Here is an 11,958-nt window from a genome sequence, read left to right on the forward strand (position 1 = left end):
TTCGTAACGAGTTGGTCACCGTGACGCTGAAACGGTACGATTTTTGGCGATGGACTAAATGACCGTTAATTCTGTAAGAAAACGCGTAAAAAATACTGGAAATGTGTCGATTGTGAAGTTTTATTTATTTTTCAGCTACAGTCAAGTAGTGATACACAGTAAATACCTCAATGTTAGCTTATGGTCATTAAGAGACCTATGTCATTGCATACATGCAATTTACCAAACTGACGGGTTTAGTACATATTATTCATTGGATCGTTTGAAATATTCCGCTAAAATGGCGTTGTTGAAAACATGAGATATGGAAATGTTGAATAAACACTACGCAGGTTTATATTATTTTTCAGTATGATTTTTTCTGCCAAATATACTCCACTTTCCATATTGTGCCTCCCTACTCGATAAGGTCTCGTACTCAATGATAGTTGATACGTAATGTCCCCGACATCTTGGTGACGTTTTGAGTTCATATGCACTCTGCCTGAAAGGGAAATGGAGCAATCTTAATATCAACATCGAACTTCGAAATATACTGTGGTACCGTAACAGCATGTGGTACCCGTCACCATATGTGGTACTGTGGTATTTTCCTGTCTCCGGATGTGGTACCCGTCATGATGTCTCCTGATGATTTCTTGTCTGCGGATGTGGTACCCGTCATGATGTCTCCTGATGATTTTCTGTCTCCGGATGTGGTATCAGTCATGATCTCTCCCGATGATTTCTTGTCTGCGGATGTGGTACCCGTCATGATGTCTCCTGATGATTTTCTGTCTCCGGATGTGGTATCAGTCATGATGTCCCCTGATGATTTCCTGTCTGCGGATGTGGTACCCGTCATGATGTCTCCTGAGGATTTCTTGTCTGCGGATGTGGTACCCGTCATGAGGTCTCCTGATGATTTTCTGTCTCCGGATGTGGTATCAGTCATGATGTCTCCTGATGATTTCTTGATGTGGATCATGTCATGTTGACATTCGTCAGTCGGCCAGTCTGAAAACACTGTATAAAGACATTATTTTTCAGAAGACCAAGCAAACACGCACTACCAGGACCCTGTAGCTGTTTTCATTTCGATTTGTACACTATTACTGTCTGGGTAGCGCATACATTGTACCATGACCAGTAAATTTGCTCTCAAGTGATTTATAAAGCCTTCCGATTCCGGGACTGTAAAGTCCCTCTATCGATCGTGTTGGTTAGATGAAATGATAGATGGAAATAGGAGACAATAGCATACACGTTACGTAATTTTGATGGCCAAGCTTAAAAACGGTGACATTTTCGACGGTGCTAACAACAAATCGATAGAAACACTTTCTACACTACAAAATCTACGCGGAAATCTATACCTGTCTGTCTCTTTTATCTGCTGATCTACCGTCCGTACATTGTATCTATCACTGTCTGTCGCCTTTATCTGCTGATCTGTCGTCCATACATTAAATCTATCACTGTCTGTCTCCTTTATATGCCGATCTACCGTCCGTACATTGTATCTATCACTGTCTGTCTCCTTGATCTGCTGATCTACCGTCCGTACATTGTATCTATCACTGTCTGTCTCCTTTATATGCCGATCTACCGTCCGTACATTGTATCTATCACTGTCTGTCTCCTTGATCTGCTGATCTACCGTCCGTACATTGTATCTATCACTGTCTGTCTCCTTGATCTGCTGATCTACCGTCCGTACATTGTATCTATCACTGTCTGTCTCCTTGATCTGCTGATCTACCGTCCGTACATTGTATCTATCACTGTCTGTCTCCTTGATCTGCCGATCTACCGTCCGTACATTGTATCTATCACTGTCTGTCTCCTTGATCTGCCGATCTACCGTCCGTACATTGTATCTATCACTGTCTTTCTCCTTGATCTGCCGATCTACCGTCCGTACATTGTATCTATCACTGTCTGTCTCCTTGATCTGCCGATCTACCGTCCGTACATTGTATCTATCACTGTCTGTCTCCTTGATCTGCTGATCTACCGTCCGTACATTGTATCTATCACTGTCTGTCTCCTTGATCTGCTGATCTACCGTCCGTACATTGTATCTATCACTGTCTGTCTCCTTGATCTGCTGATCTACCGTCCGTACATTGTATCTATCACTGTCTGTCTCCTTTATCTGCTGATCTACCGTCCGTACATTGTATCTATCACTGTCTGTCTCCTTGATCTGCTGATCTACCGTCCGTACATTGTATCTATCACTGTCTGTCTCCTTTATCTGCTGATCTGTCGTCCGTACATTGTATCTATCACTGTCTGTCTCCTTGTCAAATCTAGTTCCGATAAAGCATTCTAATTCGTATTTTTCTTATTTCCTAAAAAAATCAAAACTGCCAGAAGATTTAGAACAGAAGCCAGTTTTTGGAATAGTGTCGTTCACTTCTGACAATGATTTCCTTAACATGACATGATCGTGTATCTGATAAGTTACAAAACGCCATGAAACACAACGTTAATCCCACGTTAGTTCAACTAGTTAAAGGAAAAAACAGAGCACAGCACAAAGTCATTACTGGTATTTCAGTAACATCACTAGTCCCTTAGTTCAAGCCGGCCCCGAGCCATTACTGGTATTTCAGTAACATCACTAGTCCCTTTGTACAAGCTGGCCCCCGAGTCATTACTGTTATTTCTGTAACATCACTAGTCCCTTAGTACAAGCCGGCCCCCGAGTCATTACTGGTTTTAAAGTAACATCACTAGTACCTTAGTACAAGCCGGCCCCGAGTCGTTACCCTTAGTACAAGCCGGCCCCCGTGTCATTACTGGTATTTCAGTAACATCACTAGTCCCTTAGTACCGTCTCCTGAGTCATTACTGGTATTTCAGTAACATCACTAGTCCCTTAGTATAAGCCGGCCCCCGAGTCATTACTGGTATTTCAGTAACATCACTAGTACCTTAGTACAAGCCGGCCCCGAGTCGTTACCCTTAGTACAAGCCGGCCCCCGTGTCATTACCGGTATTTCAGTAACATCACTAGTCCCTTAGTACCGTCTCCTGAGTCATTACTGGTATTTCAGTAACATCACTAGTCCCTTAGTACAAGCCGGCCCCCGAGTCATTACTGGTATTTCAGTAACATCACTAGTCCCTTTGTACAAGCTGGCCCCCGAGTCATTACTGTTATTTCTGTAACATCACTAGTCCCTTAGTACAAGCCGGCCCCCGAGTCATTACTGGTTTTAAAGTAACATCACTAGTACCTTAGTACAAGCCGGCCCCGAGTCGTTACCCTTAGTACAAGCCGGCCCCCGAGTCATTACTGGTTTTAAAGTAACATCACTAGTACCTTAGTACAAGCCGGCCCCGAGTCGTTACCCTTAGTACAAGCCGGCCCCCGTGTCATTACTGGTATTTCAGTAACATCACTAGTCCCTTAGTACCGTCTCCTGAGTCATTACTGGTATTTCAGTAACATCACTAGTCCCTTAGTATAAGCCGGCCCCCGAGTCATTACTGGTATTTCAGTAACATCACTAGTACCTTAGTACAAGCCGGCCCCCATGTCATTACTGGTATTTCAGTAACATCACAAGTCCCTTAGTACAAGCGGGCCTCCGAGTCATTACTGGTATTTCAGTAACATCACTAGTCCCTTAGTACAAGCCGGCCCCCGTGTCATTACTGGTATTTCAGTAACATTACTAGTGAGTGAGTACTGGTTAGCGCTGGATAGGCTGCTCCCATTTTGCTCTCCTGACAAACTCAAGTTTTGTACCAGATATACTTATTAGACATCACCCTGATTTGGCAGACACCTACATTGGTGCATGGTGATCCTACTGTTTTAATTTCCTGTGATACTCTATATGACCACAGTGTGACTATCAGACCATGACTTTTACCTACACCAGGTGCCTATTGTTAGCACTGAGACATGTGAAGCATGTGCCTAATCAGCCGTGGCAGAATGTTATTGAGAGACTAAATCTGTGTGCTACTAAATCTCCATCTACCCTGACCAGTGAATTCTGCTCACGCACTAGGAGAGGTTCCAAGGGTGGCAGAAAAGTTATAAGAACAATACCCTGTATAACTACAAATGGCCAAAACACCATCAACACTGTTATTAGGCAGTCAGGTGTTAATAGAAACAACTTAGTACACCTAATTACACAGCATGGCCTCTCACCATCATCTACATCTGATGTTAATGATACTGTGTGTGTTATACCATCTCATGTTTCCATAAGGTCCAAGACATCAGGACAACAAAGACTTGTCAATTATGGAAACCTCAAATATCTAAGGAAACATCATGGACATGTTCCATCGCCTTCCCCTCTGAAACTGATAACATTGTCGTTCTGTTAAGAACAAGGCATCGTCCATTAGCGATCTATTGATATCTAATGACTCAGACATTTTGGCAATAACTGAAACCTCTTCAATAGACTCGAGTGTAATTTCTGAACTTCTGCCCACTGGTTACAGCATCCTGCATTCCTCTCGTCATAGACGGGGAGGAGGAATCGCAGTGGCTTACAAGTCCAATTTGGTGTTAAAGCAAGTGGTGTCTCCAGATGAGAATGACTGGACTAACTTTGAGCATGCAGAGTACTCAGTAACTGCTGGCTCTACTTCACATTTTAGACTCTGTGTAATATATCGGCCACCGTCTTCTAAAAAGAACGACTTTCGAAACAGTCAGTTTTTCGAACAGTGGTCTTCCTATCTTGATCTCCAAGCTGCAATATCACAGGATGTTGTTATAACTGTTGACTTGAACTTTCACCTGGATGACTCTAACGACGGCGACGCCCGTCGGTTTTTGAGTCTCTTGGAAGGCTACAACCTAGTTCAGCACGTTACAGGGGCCACACACATCCATGGACACACGTTGGATGTAGTAATCACACGCGATGGAAGTCCTCTCAATCTGTCTGTGCCATCCATCTTTGATCCTCATCTCAGTGATTCCAAAGGTAATATCATATGTGACCACCTGGCTATTTGTACCTCCTTAAATGTCTCAAAGCCCAAACTAATCAGGAAAGAAGTCTCATTTCGAAGATTCAAATCAGTTTGTATGGCAGATTTGATTGAGGATATTAAATCATCCCATACTCTACAGTCTGTAGATGGCACAGTGGATGACCTCGTAAATGCCTACAATACTGGTATAAGTACCATCATTGACAAACATGCTCCACTGATTTCTAAAGTTGTGACATTGAGGAATAATACCCCGTGGTATAATGAAAAACTCCGTGGTGAGAAACAGAAACGGCGCACAGCTGAGAGGTTATGGAGGAGAACACGACTTGCAATCCACAATCAGTTATACAAAGACCAGTGTCGAAAAGTGAGCAAACGTCTTATTCAAACCAAACGTGAATATTACTCCAGTAAGATTGAACATTGTCGCAATAATCATAAACAACTGCACAAACTTGCCAAAGGCATAATGGGTTAGAAACATGATACTGTTCTTCCAAGTTGCGGGTCTCAAGAAGACTTATCAGAACAGTTTAGTTCATTCTTCATAAACAAAATTGTCACATTAAGAAATGAACTTGCTTTGATGAATGCTTCGGTGGATGTTAATACTGTTTCTATGTCATCAGACAGTGAATTTCAAGGTGGACATCTGACATAGTTTGACCCGGTATCTATTGACGAACTTCGCAAGATTATCATTAGTGCGCCTTCCAAATCCTGTGAACTTGACCCTATTCCTACATACCTTTTGAAACAGTGTATGGAACACCTGCTCCTGCTGATTTCTGCTATCATTAACAAGTCTCTGGTTGAGCAAAAGGTACCGATTTGTTTTAAAACAGCCATCATTCGGCCATTGCTAAAAAAACCTGGTTTGGACAAGGAGGTGATGAAAAACTACCGGCCGGTATCAAACCTGCCATTCCTGTCTAAAATTCTGGAGAAGGTAGTGGCAAAGCGTCTAGAAGCACATCTCGATGTAAACCATCTTAACGACAAGCATCAGTCAGCTTACCGTCCATTCCATTCAACAGATACTGCTCTTTTGAGGGTACACCATGACATAGCAAATGCGTTGGACTGCAATTGTTCAGCTGTTCTTGTACTGTTGGACTTATCCTCCGCGTTTGATGTTATTGATCACGGTACACTGTTTAAGCGGTTGGAACATACATACGGTGTGTCCAATGATGCACTCTCCTGGACACAGTCTTACTTAACTGACAGAGGGCAAAATGTGGCTATAGGCTGTACTACTTCCAAGGATAGAACACTGTCTTTTGGTGTACCCCAAGGATCAGTACTTGGGCCAAGAAAGTACTGTCTTTACTCCAAACCGATCGGAGATATTTGTCGCCGTCACGACCTGTCCTATCATTGCTATGCAGATGATACCCAATTGTATATGGTTATAAGACCCACTGACAATTTGGTTGACCTATCTGCACGGATGGAAGCATGTCTATCAGACATTAGTTCATGGACAGTTTCGAATATGTTAAAACTGAATCAAGACAAAACGGGAGTCATTGTGTTCACTCCAAAACACAAAATGAAAAACATTCCAGCATTCCAGGTTCAAGTTGGCAACAACTCTATCAGGGCTGTCCCATTTGTAAAGAACCTTGGAGTTTTCATGGATAGCTCTCTGAGTATGGAAAAACAAGTGACTTCTGTAACAAAGTCATGCCACTTTCAAATAAGGAATATCGGGTGTATTCGGCAATTTCTGTCCACTGATGCCTGCAAGACTCTAGTGCATTCACTCGTAACATCCAGACTGGACTATGGGAACGCTTTGTTATATGGCATTCCAGGTACATTGGCTAAGCGTCTCCAGAGAGTGCAAAATACTGCGGCGCGACTCATTACAAGAACTAAAAAAGGGACCATATAACACCTGTGCTGAAATCCTTACATTGGCTTCCGTTTGAATACTGCTGTCAGTATAAGCTGCTCATGACTGTGTTTAAGGCTCTCCATGGGAACTCACCAGAGTACCTCAAGGAACTTGTACGTCCCTATAAACCAACTCGGACACTGAGGTCACAGTCTGGTGCATTGCTTATTTCCCCCAAAGCAACGGCTACCACATATGGACACCGCTGCTTTGATACAGCAGCAGCACACTTGTGAAATAATCTTCCATTTTCCATGAGGAACATAGAATCTTTGTCTGCTTTTAAATCCGCACTGAAAACACATCTTTTTAAAACATCCTTTAAATTGTGATAGGATTTCTATTGATAGACAGTGTATGACATAGTTTTAATGTTTTAGGTTTTTTGTGATGGACATTTTCCATTGATGGATAATGAACGATATACTTTTATGCTTAATTCTTTATGTTATTTTATGTAAAGCGCTTTAGTGTAATCCTAACGAATTAGTTAAGGCGCTATATCAATTTAGTATATTATATTATTATAGTCCCTTAGTACAAGCGGGCCCCCGAGTCATTACTGGTATTTCAGTAACATCACTAGTCCCTTAGTACAAGCCGGCCCCCGTGTCATTACTGGTATTTCAGTAACATCACCAGTCCCTTAGTACAAGCAGGCCCCGAGTTATTACTGGTATTTCAGTAACATCACTAGTCCCTTAGTACAAGCCGGCCCCCGTGTCATTACTGGTATTTCAGTAACATCACCAGTCCCTTAGTACAAGCAGGCCCCGAGTTATTACTGGTATTTCAGTAACATCACTAGTCCCTTAGTACAAGCCGGCCCCCGTGTCATTACTGGTATTTCAGTAACATCACTACTCCCTTAGCACAAGCCAGCCCCCGAGTCATTACTGGTATTTCAGTAACATCACTAGTCCCTTAGTACAAGCCGGCCCCCGAGTCATTACTGGTATTTCAGTAACATCACTAGTCCCTTAGTACAAGCCGGCCCCCGTGTCATTACTGGTATTTCAGTAACATCACTAGTCGCTTAGTACCGTCCCCCGAGTCATTACTGGTATTTCAGTAACATCACTAGTCCCTTAGTACAAGCCGGCCCCCGAGTCATTACTGGTATTTCAGTAACATCACTAGTCCCTTAGTACAAGCCGCCCCCCGTGTCATTACTGGTATTTCAGTAACATCACTAGTCCCTTAGTACAAGCCGGCCCCGAGTCATTACTGGTATTTCAGTAACATCACTAGTCCCTTAGTACAAGCTTCCCGCGACTGTCATTACTGGTATTTCAGTAACATCACTAATCCCTTAGTACAAGCCGGCCCCCGTGTCATTACTGGTATTTCAGTAACATCACTAGTCCCTTAGTACAAGCCGGCCCCCGTGTCATTACTGGTATTTCAGTAACATCACTAGTCCCTTAGTACAAGCCGGCCCCCGTGTCAATACTTGTATTTCAGTAACATCACTAGTCCCTTAGTACAAGCCGGCCCCCGAGTCATTACTGGTATTTCAGTAACATCACTAGTCCCTTAGTACAAGCCGGCCCCCGAGTCATTACTGGTATTTCAGTAACATCACTAGTCCCTTAGTACAAGCAGGCCCCGAGTTATTACTGGTATTTCAGTAACATCACTAGTCCCTTAGTACAAGCCGGCCCCCGAGTCATTACTGGTATTTCAGTAACATCACTAGTCCCTTAGTACAAGCCGGCCCCCGAGTCATTACTGGTATTTCAGTAACATCACTAGTCCCTTAGTACAAGCCGGCCCCCGAGTCATTACTGGTATTTCAGTAACATCACTAGTCCCTTAGTCACTAAGCCATTACTGGTATTTCAGTAACATCCCCGAGTCATTACTGGTATTTCAGTAACATCACTAGTCCCTTAGTACAAGCCGGCCCCCGTGTCATTACTGGTATTTCAGTAACATCACTAGTCCCTTAGTACAAGCCGGCCCCCGTGTCATTACTGGTATTTCAGTAACATCACTAGTCCCTTAGTACAAGCCGGCCCCCGTGTCATTACTGGTATTTCAGTAACATCACTAGTCCCTTAGTACAAGCCGGCCCCCGAGTCATTACTGGTATTTCAGTAACATCTACTTAGTAGTACAAGCCGGCCCCCGAGTCATTACTGGTATTTCAGTAACATCACTAGTCCATTTAGTACAACCGGCCCCCGTGTCATTACTGGTATTTCAGTAACATCACTAGTCCCTTAGTCATTACTGGTATTTCAGTAACATCACTAGTCCCTTAGCCCCCGAGTCATTACTGGTATTTCAGTAACATCACTAGTCCCTGGTATTTCAGTAACATCACTAGTCCCTTAGTACAAGCCGGCCCCCGAGTCATTACTGGTATTTCAGTAACATCACTAGTCCCTTAGTACCGTCCCCCGAGTCATTACCGGTATTTCAGTAACATCACTAGTCCCTTAGTACAAGCCGGCCCCCTTGTCATTACTGGTATTTCAGTAACATCACTAGTCCCTTAGTACAAGCCGGCCCCCGAGTCATTACTGGTATTTCAGTAACATCACTAGTCCCTTAGTACAAGCCGGCCCCCGAGTCATTACTGGTATTTCAGTAACATCACTAGTCCCTTAGTACTGGTAAGCCGGCCCCCGAGTCATTACTGGTATTTCAGTAACATCACTAGTCCCTTAGTACAAGCCGGCCCCCGTGTCATTACTGGTATTTCAGTAACATCACTAGTCCCTTAGTACTGGTATTTCAGTAACATCACTAGTCCCTTAGTACAAGCCGGCCCCCGTGTCATTACTGGTATTTCAGTAACATCACTTAGTACAAGCCGGCCCCCGAGTCATTACTGGTATTTCAGTAACATCACTAGTCCCTTAGTACAAGCCGGCCCCCGAGTCATTACTGGTATTTCAGTAACATCACTAGTCCCTTAGTACAAGCCGGCCCCCGAGTCATTACTGGTATTTCAGTAACATCACTAGTCCCTTAGTACAAGCCGGCCCCGGTGTCATTACTGGTATTTCAGTAACATCACTAGTCCCTTAGTACAAGCAGGCCCCGAGGTATTACTGGTATTTCAGTAACATCACTAGTCCCTTAGTACAAGCCGGCCCCCGAGTCATTACTGGTATTTCAGTAACATCACTAGTCCGAGTCTTAGTACAGTAACATCACCCCGAGTCATTACTGGTATTTCAGTAACATCACTAGTCCCTTAGTACAAGCCGGCCCCCGAGTCATTACTGGTATTTCAGTAACATCACTAGTCCCTTAGTACAAGCCGGCCCCCGAGTCATTACTGGTATTTCAGTAACATCACTAGTCCCTTAGTACAAGCCGGCCCCTTGTCATTACTGGTATTTCAGTAACATCACTAGTTAGTACAAGCCGGCCCCCGAGTCATTACTGGTATTTCAGTAACATCACTAGTCCCTTAGTACAAGCCGGCCCCCGAGTCATTACTGGTATTTCAGTAACATCACTAGTCCCTTAGTACAAGCCGGCCCCCGAGTCATTACTGGTATTTCAGTAACATCACTAGTCCCTTAGTACAAGTCATTACTGGTATTTCAGTAACATCACTAGTCCCGAGTCATTACTGGTATTTCAGTAACATCACTAGTCCCTTAGTACAAGCCGACCCCCGTGTCATTACTGGTATTTCAGTAACATCACTAGTCCATTACTGGTATTTCAGTAACATCACTAGTCCCTTAGTACAAGCCGGCCCCCGAGTCATTACTGGTATTTCAGTAACATCACTAGTCCCTTAGTACAAGCCGGCCCCCGAGTCATTACTGGTATTTCAGTAACATCACTAGTCCCTTAGTACAAGCCGGCCCCCGTGTCATTACTGGTATTTCAGTAACATCACTAGTCCCTTAGTACAAGCCGGCCCCCGTGTCATTACTGGTATTTCAGTAACATCACTAGTCCCTTAGTCATTACTGGTATTTCAGTAACATTAGTCATTACTGGTATTTCAGTAACATCACTAGTCCCTTAGTACAAGCCGGCCCCCGAGTCATTACTGGTATTTCAGTAACATCACTAGTCCCTTAGTACAAGCCGGCCCCCGAGTCATTACTGGTATTTCAGTAACATCACTAGTCCCTTAGTACAAGCCGGCCCCCGTGTCAATACTTGTATTTCAGTAACATCACTAGTCCCTTAGTACAAGCCGGCCCCCGAGTCATTACTGGTATTTCAGTAACATCACTAGTCCCTTAGTAGTACAAGCCGGCCCCCCATTACTGGTATTTCAGTAACATCACTAGTCCCTTAGTACAAGTCATTACTGGTATTTCAGTAACATCACTAGTCCCTTAGTACAAGCCGGCCCCCGAGTCATTACTGGTATTTCAGTAACATCACTAGTCCCTTAGTACAAGCCGGCCCCCGAGTCATTACTGGTATTTCAGTAACATCACTAGTCCCTTAGTACAAGCCGGCCCCCGAGTCATTACTGGTATTTCAGTAACATCACTAGTCCCTTAGTACAAGCCGGCCCCCTTGTCATTACTGGTATTTCAGTAACATCACTAGTCCCTTAGTACAAGCCGGCCCCCGAGTCATTACTGGTATTTCAGTAACATCACTAGTCCCTTAGTACAAGCCGGCCCCCGAGTCATTACTGGTATTTCAGTAACATCACTAGTCCCTTAGTACAAGCCGGCCCCCTTGTCATTACTGGTATTTCAGTAACATCACTAGTCCCTTAGTACAAGCCGGCCCCCGTGTCAATACTGGTATTTCAGTAACATCACTAGTCCCTTAGTACAAGCCGGCCCCCTTGTCATTACTGGTATTTCAGTAACATCACTAGTCCCTTAGTACAAGCCGGCCCCAGTGTCATTACTGGTATTTCAGTAACATCACTAGTCCCTTAGTACAAGCCGGCCCCCGAGTCATTACTGGTATTTCAGTAACATCACTAGTCCCTTAGCACAAGCCGGCCCCCTTGTCATTACTGGTATTTCAGTAACATCACTAGTCCCTTAGTACAAGCCGCCCCCCGTGTCATTACTGGTATTTCCGTAACATCACTAGTCCCTTAGTCCCTTAGTAACATCAAGCCGGCCCCCGTGTCATTACTGGTA

At 44.0% G+C, this 11,958-nt stretch overlaps 1 protein-coding gene across 1 annotated transcript; it reads right to left on the minus strand.

Moving 5' to 3' along the window:
* Window positions 1-565: 565 nt before the first annotated feature.
* On the minus strand, window positions 566-3,711 carry LOC132549183 (uncharacterized). Its single transcript, XM_060213099.1, has 3 exons — window positions 3,650-3,711; window positions 1,408-2,294; window positions 566-1,005 (listed from the first exon to the last, which is right to left on the minus strand). The coding sequence occupies exons 1-3, from the start codon at window positions 3,709-3,711 to the stop codon at window positions 566-568; spliced, it is 1,389 nt and encodes a 462-aa protein (XP_060069082.1).
* Window positions 3,712-11,958: the final 8,247 nt, after the last annotated feature.

The sequence above is a fragment of the Ylistrum balloti genome, unplaced genomic scaffold (assembly GCF_031769215.1).
Source record: "Ylistrum balloti isolate Yb309-2 unplaced genomic scaffold, AGI_CSIRO_Ybal_v1 Utg370044, whole genome shotgun sequence".
In the NCBI taxonomy this organism is placed as follows: domain Eukaryota; kingdom Metazoa; phylum Mollusca; class Bivalvia; order Pectinida; family Pectinidae; genus Ylistrum; species Ylistrum balloti.

Coding starts and splice junctions, on each gene's coding strand:
- LOC132549183 (XM_060213099.1), bottom strand. CDS start 3,711: ATGGGAGCAGCCTATCCAGCGCTAACCAGTACTCACTCACTAGTAATG. Junction 2,295..3,649: donor GTAATGTTACTGAAATACCA/GTAATGACACGG, acceptor TATCGGAACTAG/ATTTGACAAGGAGACAGACA. Junction 1,006..1,407: donor GCAGATAAAGGCGACAGACA/GTGATAGATACA, acceptor GTCTTTATACAG/TGTTTTCAGACTGGCCGACT.